The sequence below is a fragment of the Ailuropoda melanoleuca genome, chromosome 13 (genome assembly GCF_002007445.2).
Source record: "Ailuropoda melanoleuca isolate Jingjing chromosome 13, ASM200744v2, whole genome shotgun sequence".
NCBI lineage: Eukaryota > Metazoa > Chordata > Mammalia > Carnivora > Ursidae > Ailuropoda > Ailuropoda melanoleuca.
The window spans coordinates 31,315,474-31,330,703 of record NC_048230.1 but is presented as its reverse complement, the minus strand read 5'-3'; the positions used below and the strand labels follow the sequence as shown (position 1 = coordinate 31,330,703).

General features: G+C 46.7%; 1 protein-coding gene across 9 annotated transcripts in view; it reads left to right on the top strand.

Annotated features, from left to right (window-relative positions):
- PECAM1 (platelet and endothelial cell adhesion molecule 1) overlaps nt 1-15,230 on the top strand; it is a 69,903-nt gene that overhangs the window by 14,525 nt on the left and 40,148 nt on the right. For all 9 annotated transcript variants that reach the window (XM_034641872.1, XM_034641873.1, XM_019805171.2 and 6 more), the window contains 2 exons: nt 8,938-9,231; nt 12,932-13,243. In XM_034641872.1, coding sequence (XP_034497763.1) covers nt 8,938-9,231; nt 12,932-13,243 — 606 coding nt within the window. The remainder of the gene's footprint in view (nt 1-8,937; nt 9,232-12,931; nt 13,244-15,230) is intronic.

Below are 15,230 nucleotides of genomic sequence, written 5' to 3'. Positions count from 1 at the left end.
TGTTGTTATAACTTTTTCTTCTAAGTGGTCTAAAACAGATATTGGATTTCATTTGTTATTGACCTGTGAAGCTGTGCTTGTGCACAGGAAGGGGGTTTCTGCCTATCTTTAAAGTTGGTTTATCATCCACTCTGGAGCTAGTTTTGAATCTTTGAGATAAAAGTAAGATGCTTGGCTACGTCCAGGGGCTAAATGGAGGGAGCGCCCACAGAACAGGCTCCCTTTATCAGAGGTCACTTCACTCCACAAAAGAATGGGGGTGACCAGGTTGCGGACAGTTGTACAGCTCTTGGGAGATGATGTACGTGGATGATGCTGGTTTGCTGAGCCCAGACTCTGAGCAGCGGCTCCAGGAATGGAAAGGCTAGCGCGGCTACTAGCAAAGCCAGTCTGCTGGTCTCCTGCCCCAGTGTCCATGTGCTTTGGTGGGCATTTGACCCCCACAGTAACCGGTGCAGGCAGGATATCTGTTATCTTCCTACCATCCTAATGGACCGATGATGTCTCTGTGCCTCAGAAATAACCGCCTGGACTAAGTGAGAGCCAATTAGCCGGGCATCAGCACTAGGGCCGCCACTGTCTAGAATATGGCTATCTGTCTGGAGCCAGAAGCCCAACTCAGATCTTTAAAGCCGCTTTCACCTGGCCTCTTTGAGCCTTTTCCCCCCCCTGCTGTGTAAAATGGGGATGATAAGAGAATTGATCCCAGAGAGTGTGTCTTAGGATGAGATAAGAGGAGGTGGCTCGCCTGTGCGGCAAGTGATGACTAGCAGTTGTTTACCATTTGCTCCTAGCCCTCCTTCGCACCCCGTCTCTCCCCTGCTGCCCGCATATCCCACTCTGGTCTACACCACACCCTGCAAACACGCAGGCTGCTTCCCAGGACCTCCAGTCTCTCCCACCTTCCCCACCCCTTCCCGGGGTTCCTGGAGAAAAGCCTCTTTATGTTCAGGGAAGACCTCAGAACTGCAGGACTTGGAGCATTGGAGCAGGGAGACTCTCCCACTGCTTCCTCAGGCCTCCACCTTGTTTTACGCTTGAGGAAACTGAGGCGCAGAAGCCATGAGGTACTTGTGTATCGTCAACTGGGTGTTAGCAGCGTGGGGGCCAGGACCAGGTCTCCCATTCCTGCGGTCACTCATGACCATGCTGATGCATGTGTGACAGGCACCACCCGCCCAGTGACATGCACGACTCCACATGGCCGGCTCTGCGGTTGAGGTCCTTGGTCAGCCTTGGCCCTTTCTCTTCCTTTCATCCCGGGCTCCCGTACCCCACACCAGCCCTCCCACCTCAGGAGATGACCTCAGCTTCATCTTCACCTAGAAAACACCGCTGTCTGGAGGGGATTCCCTCCACTTCCCGCCCTGCCCCAGCTGTGGGCATATCTGCCTCCCCACCCATCCTCCCGGCTTCCCTTCCAGCTTCAGCGCTGTCGGCCCTCGGCCCTCGTGGCTGATGGGGGCCAGCCTGTCCACCTGGGCTCTGAGCCCATCTCTCACTGCACTCCCTCCCCCACCCCCATCTTGCTCTATCACTTATTCAGCACCTACCCCACTCTTAGTATCTCGATCCCCCACCCCCTTCTGGCTGTTTCTCCTCAGTCTACAAACACAATTGGTAGGTCTTGTTCTTTTAAGAAAAAGAAAAATCACAAACAACCCACCTCCCTCCATTATCTTGTGTCCCCCTATGCATCCACTCCCTTCCTCAAGCTTCTCTCAAGGCTGGTTTATGGCCGCTGTCTCTGCTTCCCCTGCTCTCGGTCTGCCTTCACTTGGTACTTGGCCCCCACACCTCACTGCCATTGGAATCCTCTCACTGAGGGGTCATCAAGGACCTTGTAATAGCAAATGTCGTGAACACTCCCAGCCCTTAGCTTTCTGGATCCCTGTGCTGCCTCTGCACAAAGTCTCCTTCCTTGACCTTCTAGAGTCTCTTCCTTGGTGTTCTCCTACCCCTCTGCCTGGTCTCTGCAGGCTCTGTGGTCTTAATGTCTCCGGAGTTCAACACACCCCTCTACACCTCCACATGCCTGCCCTGGTCCTCTCCCCTGAGCATCAGGCTTCATAGGAGAGCCAATGGCTGACATCTCCTAGCCATCCCTTGGGCCCCTCAAACCCAATGGCATCACGGGGAAGGTCCCCGTCCTTTATCTTTTTCTGGCGTTCTCTACTTCGGTTGGCAGCACCCAGACCTTCCTGGGTACCTAACCCAGGAAACTTCCTCTCTTTGCCTCAACCCCCACATTCAATCACACCAGTATTTTCTTTATTGTAGTGAAATACATATAACAAATTTTGCTACTAATGACAGTACATTCATGATGTTGTGCAAACATCTCCACTGTCTAGTTCCAGAACATTTTCATCACCCCAGAAAACAAGTCCTTTCTTATCCACTAAATATTCTGAAGTCCACTCCTTCCCCCAGTCCCTCTGTGCCTGCCCTACCACAGGCCTCCTGGGCTATCACCTGAACCATGGTCCAGGAGGTTTACAGGCCTCTGGTCTCTCCCTCCAGCCCATAGTGATCTTTCTGAAGTTCAGGTGTCATCCTGTCACCGCTCCCCCACCCAAATACCATCAGGCAGGCCTAGCTTGTCAGCACCCCAGGCAAGGCCCTCTGTTTCTGGCATCTCCTGCCTGGCCCGCCTGGCCCCTCAGGCCCCACAGTCTGGGTCCTGTAACTGCACTTGCCCAGAATGCACTGATTTCTTGGTTCTACGTAGTTTTGACACAAACATCTTTGCTGTGAGCATTTTTGCTGTATAACTAATAGGCCATAAGGCAATTTTGCTGTGAAAGATTAAACAACAGCTTGGCAGTTTGTTGGTTTCATCAGCTGGTTGAGTTTGGTTTCATTTCTCCATTGACATGTGCTCCATTTTTATATTATATGAATCTTAGCCCTCATGATGGTCTATACAGTGGTGCAGAGTTTTGAACCGACATTTCCCATAGAACTCGGGAACAGCTATCAATAGACCTGTGACTATACACCAGGAACAAACAATGTAGGAGGCAATACGCCTTCCCCATGCAGTACAAAAGTCCTGTTACAAATACGCATCATGGGTATTTGGAAGCTATACCTCTCTTTTATTTTTATTTTATTTATTTATTTGTTTTTAAGATTTTATTTTATTTTTTTTTAAGATTTTATTTATTTATTCGACAGAGATAGAGACAGCCAGCGAGAGAGGGAACACAAGCAGGGGGAGTGGGAGAGGAAGAAGCAGGCTCACAATGGAGGAGCCTGATGTGGGGCTCGATCCCATAACACCGGGATCATGCCCTGAGCTGAAGGCAGACGCTTAACCGCTGCGCCACCCAGGCGCCCCTAAGATTTTATTTTTAAGTCATCTGTACACCTAACGTGGGGCTTGAACTCATGACCCTGAGATCAAGAGTCAAAAGCTCCACCAACTGAGCCAGCCAGTCGCCCTAGAACTCTACCTCTCTTATTGAGAAAGAAACTAGTAAAAAAAGAATGAGACCCATCAACAAGAAAAAAAAAAGTATAATTCTATAAATGAAAGACTTTGGAGACACGTGCTTAGGTACAATCCATGAAATACAATTAGTTATTTGCATAGAATTGCCATGAATCTCCACACATTTGAAATGTATTCAATTATTTTGTGTTTTATAATAGCTTTCTAGTTTTGTTATTCATTTCTCATGCTTTTTATGTCCTCTTTACTGAATGTCCCTCTTTTATATTTTGTGATTTTATCTTTTACAACAAAGTGGCTTTACAGCAAATAGTTACGCGGTGAAAATGCTTGCAGCAAAGGCGCTCCCCGTGGAAATACCAAACCCATGATTTCTCATGCCCCGGTGTCCTGGTACATGCTGATCGCCTGCCTGGAGCGCCCCACCTGGTCCAAGGCTGGTTCAGATTTCCCTTGGCCTCTCCTGGGCCACCCTTCCTCTCATTGCATATAGCATTGTACTTCAGCTCTCTGGGTCCCCACCAGCCTGTACGGTCTAGGACAGCAGGGATGATTTCTTATTCACCTTGTAATCCCAGCGTCCGACGCAGGTGCTCAGTAAATGTTTCACTGAAGGGGACCCAAACTGAACTCGGAGATGCTTAAGATTCAGATGAGATGGGTCAGCACATTCTCTGCTGAGCACCAGAGTTCATCAGGGGCTCCGTGCTAGCTGGCTCCCTGTAATTTTCCTGACAATGGTGGGAGGGGGCTCTCCTCCCTCCCTTTCTGAGTCATTTCCAGGTTGCCCAAGAGGCTGGCTGAGTCATGATGCCTCATCTTCCCAAGGAGCATCAGCATCCGCTGACTGGTGGCTCGAGGCACAGGGAAGCAGGCCCTTCTTTTAGGGTTTGGGGATTTGGCACAATGGTCCATGGGTGCCTTCTCTGTGCTCTGGTGACTTTATTATCTGGATCCCCCTCCGGTAGCCTTCCTCTGTCCAGGTTGAAAAGATCTGACCTCTTTAGGCTGCTGCCTAACCCCAGACTTTCATCACAATGGTTCTGAACCTTTTGGGTTCAGTAAAGAAAGCTATGGTTCCTCTCCCCCCATCCCCCTCAAAAACACACACACTTGCCTACACTTGAAGGTGGTCCGTGGGCCCCCTACCACCCATCTGTGAACCTCCAGGGGGCCCAGTAATCCAGCTTGGTTGTTTCTGAACAGTTTATTCACAAAGACAACAATGTTTTCTATACTATCTTAATAACCGGGTAGAGAGTTTTGAAGATCAGTTGGGTAGTGTATTGCTGCTGAACAAATTACCCCCAAATTCAGTGGCTTGAGATAACAAGTTTATTACCTCACAGCTTCTGAGGGTCAGGAATCTGGGAATTCTGGCTCAGGGCCTGTCGGGAAATTGCCCATAGAAGGCTGGTCAGGATTACAGGGAACAGAGGGCTTGTTTGGGGCTGGGGGATTTGCTTTTAAGCTCATCACAGGGTGAGGGCCTCTCCAGAGGGATGCTCATGACTTGGCACAGAGTGAGTGGTCCCAACAAAGGAAAATGTGCTCAAGACAAAAGTTGCAACGTCTTTTATAGACTGATTTCCGAAGCAACAAATGAACACTTCAGTATTTTTGGTCACAAGACCGACCCTGGTCTGAGGTGGGGAGATGCAGGTGTGAGTAGCGGAAGGCGAGCCTCCCCGGGGCCATCTGAAGGCTGCCTACCATGTGTGTGGAGACGGAGGTGGTAGGGGTGTTGAAGGCTGGGTTGCTGCTTTTGTTGCGTCACATCAACGAGGTTTTGTGTTAGTCGAAGAGCTGGGTTTCATAAATTCACCATAAAGTTATTGATACATTTTAGAAAATGCTTTTCCTTCTTCCCTTTTGCCTTCCTTGCTCCTCCCTTGTCTGTTGCCGCTGGCCGTGGGAGTGTGATGTTTCTTCTAGTGAGCCGTCGGAGTTGATTTATTAAGCAGTTGTGTGTTCGTTGCTTAGAAAAACCAGTTGGCAGAAGTGCCCCGTCTAGTGGATATCATCCTCTCTAAAGAGCCACCACCTGATGCTTTAGCCAGGTTTGCTCTAGGGCTCCTATAAGAAGGAGATGAATTAGGTCTGGTCAGTAGGAGACCCAGGCAGGGATGATGCTGAGGCTGGAGGGTCTGGAATAGAGAGGACTTGGGACTGCGGACGGACGGTGAGCTCCAGGGGAAGCTCTCGGCCACCTTGGCTCAGTCATTTTTCAAGACTGAACTACGAGGGAAGGCGGGTACTAGTGTTCCCGTAGTATAGGAGGAGAAGTGGTAGCTTAGAGGGTTTAAGTAACTCCCAGCATCACCCAGCTAATGGCTGTGGACCCAGGCGTGCCTGACTGGCTTTCTTCCTGTACGCAGGTCTGGGTCCCCGTCTGGGGCCTGACACACCAGCCACGGGTGTGCACTTCATCCAGGATGATGACAGGAAAGGAGCCTAACACAGCAGGGTGACAAACCCCGGGAGTCTGGAGAAGTCACTGTTAATAATCTGGTTAATAAAAATTTTGCTAGAGATAGGGAGTGGATATAGAGTTTTGGCGCCCTCAAGACTCAAGTTTGGCTTTGTATCCGTGACTGACGTAAACTGGCTAACACATCTCAAGCACTTCCTCTGTGCCAGGAACTGTGTTTCTAGTTCCCATTTATACTCACTATCATTATGTCCATTGTACTGATGAGCAAACTGAGGCTCAAAGTTCAGGAACCTGCCAAAGCCACACAGTTTCTGAATGGAAGTGGGATGTGACCTAGGCAATCTGGCTCTGCACTTACCTTCTGTTAGAATCACTGTGCTAGACAGCATGGTTTAAAATGCGGAGGAGGTACTGAAGGGGGAGTGAGATTGCCTGTCCCTACCTGGGAAGGGACCATATTTATTGATGGGAAATTAAATATGGTCCAAAGAGATTTCGTTCTGAGAGCTCACTGAGTAGGCTCCTCAGACCAGGAACTAGTAAGGAATAGACAGAGACAAAGAAGGGAGTTCTAAAGGTTAATGCTGCAGGAAATAACTTGCATTTAAACAATCACCTTGTTTCATCTTGTAGACCAATCAGATGCCATATTTTTGTTCATTTGATTATTCAGAACAAAGGGACAGGTATGGACTCTTGTATTCATTTTAAAACCTCAGACATATTGTAGCCAAACCAAATTCTAAATTGTTCAGAAAGATTTGACTTTATTAAAAGAGAGAGAAAGAAAGACAATCTTTGCCAGTATCTCTGGCCAGCTAGCTAGCTATACATTTTCTTATTTAAAAAATGATTTGGGACCACTTATAAAAATTACGTATTATTGTTCAACAGGAGAAAATAAAGGAGGAAATCAGCGTGGGAAGAAAGTAAAGGCAGGCAAATAAAACTGGGGGGTCTTTTAGCACATAGAAATTCATCCCAAAGTTTGCTAGATGCAGAGATGAAATTTTGGGTTTCTACTTCTTAGCAGTCAAAGCAAAAAGGAAAACAAGATCCATTAGAAAAATTTCAGAATCTACAAGATAGAAATGAATAAGCACAGCTTTATTTTTTAAGATTTTATTTATTCATTTGAAAGAGAGAGAAAGAGAGAGAGACGATGAGCAGGTGGGGGGTGAGGGGCAGAGGAAGAAGCAGACTCCCCACTGAGTAGGGAGCCTGATGCAGGACTCGATCCCAGGACCTGGAGATCATGACCTGAGCTGAAGGCAGACGCTTAACCAACTGAGCCACCTGGGTGCCCTAAACACAGCATCAGTTGAAACACAGTGAAATCATGAACAACATCCTAGTGGCGTCCTCGACTGGACAATATCAGGTTCCATAAGACAATTTCTTACCAGCATCCATGAGTTTCCTAGGACTACCACAACAGAATCCCACAGACTGGGTGGCTAAAACAACAGAAATTCATTTTCTCATAGTTCTGGAGGCTGTAAGTCCAAGACTAAGATCTCAGCAGGTTTGGTTCCTTCCAGGGCCTCTCTCCTTGGCTCTCAGACAGCTGCTTTCTTGCTGTGTCCTGATATGGTCATCCCTCTGTACACACGTCCCTGGTCTCTCTTTGTTCAGATTTCTTCTCATAAGAAGAAATCTGACACCAGTCAGATTGGATTAGGACCCATTTTAACTTAATCACCTTGTTATAGGCCTTATGTTCAAGTATAGTCACATTCCGAAGTACTAGGGGTTAGGTTTTCAATATATGAATATTGTGTGGGGGGGTGGGGAGATGGGACACAATTAGGTCCCTACCTAACAGCATCCTTTGATAGAGTGCCAAATTTAATTTGGTTAATATGAGCCCATGAGGGACCATAGCAGAGTGGTCCAAGCATGCAGGTTTCTGCAAGATCTTCCTCTGTCTGGGGTTAAGGAGATTCAGGATACGTAGGAAACTCAATAAATATACATTCATCAAACATGGCCCATGAATATTTTTATGTTATCAAAGTGTCTGAGAAGAACCAATCTTTAGGAGCCTTACTTAAGCCACAGGGCCCTGTTTTGCTTGAGTAACGCCTGGTGCCCGCAGTCCCACACTCTCTCTGGCCCCTGAGGTCCTCATGGGCCATATAAACCTTTAGGTAGGATGTGTAAAAGATGGAGGGTGGGGGGATAAGTAAGACTTCATCTTTGTATTTGCTTATAGATGTGTAAAGACAAGCTGGAAGAAACTATCATCAGTGGTTACTTCTGTAAGGGGAGGTGGGAACTGGGTGGATGGGAAAAGAATGGGAAAGAGACTTTACACAGTATCTTTTTCTCATACAGAAGATACATTCTCTTTTTGGGGCCTCAGGTACACAGAATTGGATTGATTATAATCCCTGGTTCATAACATATGCTCATCCTTGATCTGTGCACAATTGCCTTTTGTTTTATTTATCTATGCATGCTGTTAGTAACATAATGCGTTCACGTGAGCCCACCACCCAACGCTAAAATGATAATGTCACCAACACTCTATCTTTCTGTGTATTCCTAATCCTATCCCCCTCTTCCCTTCCAAAGTGACCACTATCCTGATTTTTTTTATAGTAATGCCCCCCATCCACCTTTCTCAACTTGCATTATTTCAAATGACCTCTCTGTAGGCTCTTTGGGGTTTTCACATAGACATCATATCCTCTGCCTTTGGGAGTTTGGACATATTTGACTGTACTAGCCATTCACAGATTTCAATAAAATGCTTCTAATCTCATGATTGTTCTATTCACGCTTCATGGAAGTTGATGAGACAGGAGGCTCACGGAGCACACCAGACGCAGTAGCTCCCAACCCCAGCTCCCAACGTTGGAAAGAGAGCCTCCTCGAGAGTGGGCACACACACAGTCATCGCCTGCCTGGTCCCTGGGGGCCTGGGGACCCCTGGACGCTCCACTGCAGAGGATGTGATCCTACCAATCCTATGTGGTAAAGGACAGCGGGGTGATGTTTCTGAGATAACAGTTGCGTCTGCTCTCCTTCCCTTGGCATCTAGCTTTCACCATCAACCACGTCTACATGAAGATCCTGCCCAGACAGGAGGTGCAGAATGGGCAGAACCTGACCCTGCAGTGCGTCGTGGACATCAGCACCACCTCGTACATCAAGCCTCAGCACTGGGTGCTCTTCTATAAGAATGATGTGCTGTTTCACAATGTCTCCTCCGTGGAGACCACCGAGAGTTACTTCATCCCCCAAGCCCGGGTCTATGATGCGGGGACATATAAATGCACCGTGATTCTGAACAACAAGGAGAAAACCACCTCGGAGTACCAGGTGTGGGTGAAAGGTGAGTCCCTGCATCTGAACAGAGCTCAAGCAGATGTGCGATAGCAGACGCGGTAGCAAGAACAGTAATGGAATGGCTGGTAATACTGGCCCCGCCCTCCTCTCTCCCCGACCTGGCATTTTCCTAACCTGAAAATGTAGGCGTTAGACATGCTCCCAATATGCCAGGATATCTCTTGTCTCCTTGCCTTTGCATATGCTATTGCCTCTCCTGGGAATACCCTTCTTCCTCCCCTCTCCTTATGAACTGCTTTTCCTCCTTTAAGACTCAACTCGATGATCTTTTCTCTGACACTTTCCCAAGCAAAATAGATCAGCCCCAGGGTCCTGGTGCTCACAGCTCTTATGCAATCTCCACATTCAGTGGTATTTGTAGAAAGGCCATAGGCTGAGTGTTGACATTGGCTGCTGCCTGGAGTCCAGTTTGGGCAAGTCCCTCAGCCTCTCTAAACTTTAAAATTCTCATCGGTGAAATGAAGATAATAGTAATGCCCAGCTCGGGGAGTTATTGGAAGGATTAAAAGACATCTCTTAGGTAAAGTGCTTAGTGTAATTTCCAGCACATAAAAAGTTCCCAATAAATGGCAGTTACCATTCCACTGTATTGGAAGTGTTTCTTGCACACCCGTCTGCTGTTCTGGAATGTGCGATCACAAGGAAAGAGATGGGGTTTTGTCCACTTTTGTATCTTGAACAAAGAATCTGGCTCATAGTAGGCACACTATAAATGATCATGGGATAACTTAAACAGATGAAAAAGGGAAGTACAAGTGGAGAAACGAGGGAAATCATGGGGAATTTGGGTTCAGAGATATAGGATTCCATCCGTCCAGTCAGGGATTTACTCCCTCAAGAAGCATTTCCCAAGGCTGCAAGTCAGAAGAAAACCAGGTGCAAGACGTGACAGTGCATCAGGTCTGGGCTGGCTCTGGAGGCCGTTGCTGTCTGGTGGGGAAGAGAAGAAACGTTTACAAACATAATTACAGTCTAATAGTCATATGATCTGAGTGTCTTAGGGAGCACAAAAGTGAAAGGAAACAATTCCTCCTGGGGAAGTTAGGCTGGCTTCCTGGAGGAAGGGACATTGGGTCCAGATACAGAGGATCGTGTAGGAGTTTGCTTGCTGGTGACGTTGAGCAAAGGTAGCGAAGTGGAGTGTAGCAAGGGTAGAAGAACAGAGGCTGAGAAAGCGCGCGGTATCCCCTCAGTCAGATCCCCCAACCTTCGGAGTCTTCACTCCCGTCTCTAAAATAGAGATCACTAGGTAGTTACACGGACCCCTAAAGACTGTTTTGTTTTGAGGATTCACTGTTATAACAGTGAAGTGTGCTCAGTAACCAAGAACTGAATGAATGAATGTGCGAGGTGCTCTGCCAGGCCATCCTTAGAAAGGGATACCCCTTCCAGCAGGCAAGAAGCAGGAAGAACCCATGGGCAAGTGTTCAGGGGCATTTTCCTTTCATGAGCATACAATCTCTAGCCACTTCTTTGTCAGTCCTTGAGGCTCCCATGGGGGAACATGACATCCTCCTCCTCCAGGCCAATTCGTCTGTGGTATCCTATGGACAATCAGGGGCATCGCTGGCTGGACATCCCTTAGTGTCACCAGGGGCAATAGCCACAGGGATGAAGACCAGCCCTTCTCTGTCCCCACTGAGGATGGGGCCTCCCAGAACCAACAGGTCTTGGTATTGACTTGAGCGACAAGGAAAGATTGACAGGGCTGAATTTGGGGAATGTTGTTGAAAAGAAATGTGCTGGCAGGCTTTTGACACTTAGGGTAATTTTTCTTAAAATTTGGATGATTGAATGGCTAGTGTTAGGAAGGTGAGCCCTGTATTTCCTTGCAGTGGCCGCCATAACTGTCATTTCTTCATTTTTGTGCTCAGGTTGGTCATCAGAGCAGTCATTCGCATTATTGTCACTTCCAGTGGTAAGAACTGCCCCCCTTATTAGGCCCTCATGAAGTCAACAGTTGGACGTGCTTTACACACATTTCATTGAACTGCTGCAGTAGCGCTGGGAGCCAAACGTGGTTCTCCCCATTTCCAGGGGCAGACACAGGCTCAGAGAGTTTGAGCGGCGCGTTCGTGCCTCGGAGTTGCTCCAAGGCAAAGCTGGTTAGAACCAAGGTCTCTTGGATTCCAAAATTGGCCTCTTTTTTTTTTTTTAAAGTTTGTATTTATTTATTTGACAGAGATAGAGATAGCCAGCGAGAGAGGGAACACAAGCAGGGGGAGTGGGAGAGGAAGAAGCAGGCTCCCAGCGGAAGAGCCTGAAGTGGGGCTCGATCCCATCACGTGCCCATCACGCCAGGATCACGCCCTGAGCCGAAGGCAGACGCTTAACCTCTGTGCCACCCAGGCGCCCCCAAAATTGGCCTAACTCTTAAGCATTATTAAGGTCTTTGAGGTAGACAAAAGGCCATTCATTCATTCATTAAACATTTATTGAGTCCCACTCTGAGCCAGGCTGAGGACCCAACAATGAGGAAGACATGATCCCTTCCTTTGGGGAGATCAGCATGAAACGGGAATTCTTTCATAAACAGCTGTCACCATAGATGACAATAGTGGTATGAATACAATATAGGTCGCCTTCCCAAGAGGACGCCTGGTATCTCCAAACTGGGTGTGTCGAAACAAAGATTCTTAAGAGTTGCAAGTGAGGTGGCAGGTTTACGATATAAGCTAGTCTGTTTGACTCTTAAGGTGGAGCTCATGACCACCAGAGCAAAGAGCCTGGACAAGACATCTAGTCTCAGCCAGACCCTCCTAATACCCCCTTATCTGACCCTGGCTCACCATCTAATATACATTCTCCCCTTACCCTTTTCTTTGCTCTAGACTGCCATCCGGAAAAGTCCCTCACATTCCTTGACACAAGGAATGTCCCCATGCACGTGCACCCTGAAATGCCTGTCCTTAGCCCCCATCCTATCTCGTCTGTCCAAATAACACCCTTCCTCCAAGATTGCCCTCAGGCCTTGTTCCTTCTAGAATCTTCTTTGATCCCCCAGGCAAAGAGGGCCTCCTTTTTTTCCTGACTATTCCATCACTCATTATCTCTGCAACACATTCTGATGCTTAGTTATTTTCAGCTTTACTTTTTTGAACCGGAGGCAATGTATCCTTCCTCTCTCCCACCTCCCACACCCACCCCAACTTCTGGCTTTGGGGTCAGAAAGACCTGGAGTTGAATCTCAGTTCTGGGGCTTGATGGCTATGAGCTCTTGGATGAATCTTGCACCTCTCTGAGCTTCACCTTCATCTGTAAAATAGGCACAATTTTATCTTTCATGTCCACCCAGGAGATTTATTATGAGAATGAACATGAGGTCATGGATATAAAGTCAATCCTAGCTGAGGTTGGCAGTCAATAAATTATAACAACAACCACAGTAATGCTAATAGATACGGGCTGTTTTGTTTTGTCTTTAATTGTATCAGCTGGGAAGACTTGTTTTCCCTATGGGTTTATAAACTTTGAAAGCATCAACTGCCTTTTAAATGTACTTCATATTTTTCAGAGTAGCTGGTATAGCTCTAGGCACGTACAGGCTCAATAATTACCTGGTAGGTAGCACTGAGGTTCTGGGAACAAACAGAAGACCCTCAGGTGGGTCCAGCACAGTGACACAGCTGAGGGAGGCTTGCATAGCTATAGCAACCTGATACTAATGGACTTTCTCTTCCCCCAAGGAGTGTCTGATCCCAGAGTGACACTGGACAAGAGAGAGGCAATAGAAGGCGGGGTCGTGATGGTCAATTGTTCGGTCCCCGAGGAAAAGCCCCCAATACATTTCACAATCGAAAAACTCAAACTGAGCACAAACAGTTTCAAGCAAAAAAGAGAGAAAAAAAAAACTTCATACAACCAGAATTTTGTGATGCTGGAATTCTCAGTGGAGGAACAGGACCGTGTTATATACTTCCAGTGCCAAGCCACGATCTTTTCTGAGAACCGCATGGAGCACTCGAGAGCCATCAAGAGTGAACTGGTCACCGTGACGGGTCAGAGTCCTACCCTTCTTTCTAAAAATCACTCTTTCCGGTTTGCTGGTTGGGGATGGAGAGAAAGAGCCCTGAATTTGGAAAGGGGGGCTGGGATCTTCTGGCTGGGCTGCTTTTCTCAAGACAGTTCTTAACCACTTAAAGGCTATGTTCATCGTTTAAAATGTGTGTGTGTGTGTGTGTGTGTGTGTGTGTGTGTGTATGTAGAATTTCCCAAACAAAAGTTTCACAAATCATCTTAATATATGGGACATTTTGGTATTTTCTGTTCTGTTCTACTACAGTTTTTTAAACCACTGGCCATGACTCAGGGAAGCGATGCATCGTGGAAACTATAGCTTTAAGCCAGTGTGGGTCAGACAGACATCAGGAGGTGGAGTCTGGAGGAATCGGGAGGGGAAGGGGGTCCAGGTCCTCAGCCTTTGCCTCCCACATGGGATAAAGGACTCCCCTCTTCTACCCACCCCTCATCACTGAGACGTTGAACAAATAAGAAACCAATGAGGTGGCCTGAGGCGTGCTCTCCAGAGAGAAGGGCCATAGCAGAGGGAAGCCTGGGTGTGTGTGTGTGTCCGGGTTGAAGGGAGCTCCGGGACAGGCAGCCCGCAGGACGGGACAGGACTTGTGAGCCAGGAAGAGTCAAGGGAAGGCACACTGTAGTGCAGATAGCCTCAAGTTTTATCTGTAGGCGCCCCAAGGTTTGTCATAAATACCCTTCTGCTTGTGGTACCTATTTCACCCCCACCCGTTGTGTATGGATATATGTACACATATCTACAGGAATGATAATGTGCATCTATAATATTTTTATGATTATAATATGTGGTGTGGGTTCAGTTTTCAGAAAATACGGTACAATATAAAGGATGAAGTGACAATCATCATAGCACCACTACTCAGAGAAAGTCATTTGTATGGTCCCAGACTTGTTCTGCTTATATGCTCACATACACACACAATTTTTGTTTTATTTTTCTTTGTTCTGACAAAAATACAACCTGCCAAACATACTATTTTATAACTTTTCCTTAACAGTATGTTATGGACTTTTGTCCATATCAAGACATACAGACCTCGGTCCTTTTTGTGGCCTCTCAGAATCCTACTGTAGGGATGTACCATGATTTACCTCATTTTTCCAATGATAGACATTTAGGTATTTTCCCAGTTTTTTGCTATTAAAACAATCCTGGAATACACACACTTATTATTTGTGTACTTTTGCAAGTATTTTGCTTCATTACTATTTATGAGTTTGATTCCTGGCAGTGAAATTGTTGATTCAAATGTTTTGTGCACTTTTAATATTGATGTCTATGGCCAAAGCACTCCTCAGAATGGTTGAACATTTCCATCAAAGGGGATGCTGGTGTTTATTTGCCCATATCCTTACTCTCACCGAGTATTATCCACTTTCTTTATTTTTGCCAGTCTGATATCATTGTTCTTATGATTTCTATTTCTCTGGTCTTTACTGAGGTTGAGTACGCTTTTTGTGTTTATTGGCCTCTTACCTTTCCCCCCATAAACTGCCTGCTCATATACACTTGGCCCATTTTTACTGTTTCTGATTGATTTGTTTGAGTCTTTTATAAATTAAAGGCATTGGCTCTTTGTGGAGTACTATGCAAATATTTCCCCAAGATTGTCATTTGTCTTTATGATGAGCTTTTCAGGCAGAAGTGTTTCATCTTTATTTAATCGAATCTATCCATCTTTTTCTTTCTGGCATCTCAGTTTCATGATTCACACCTAAAACTTATTAAGGATTTTTAAAGTAGGGGCACCTGGGCGACTTACTCGGTTAAGCGACTGACTCTTGGTTTCAGCTCAGGTCATGATCTCAGGGTCATGATCTCAGGGTCATGGGGTTGAGCCCCTCTCTCTCTCCCTCTGCCCCTCCCACCTGCTCTGTCTCTCTCTCAAATAAACAAATCTTTAAAAAAATTATTAAAGTAAGAATGCACCTATGTTTGCTCTTATTTTT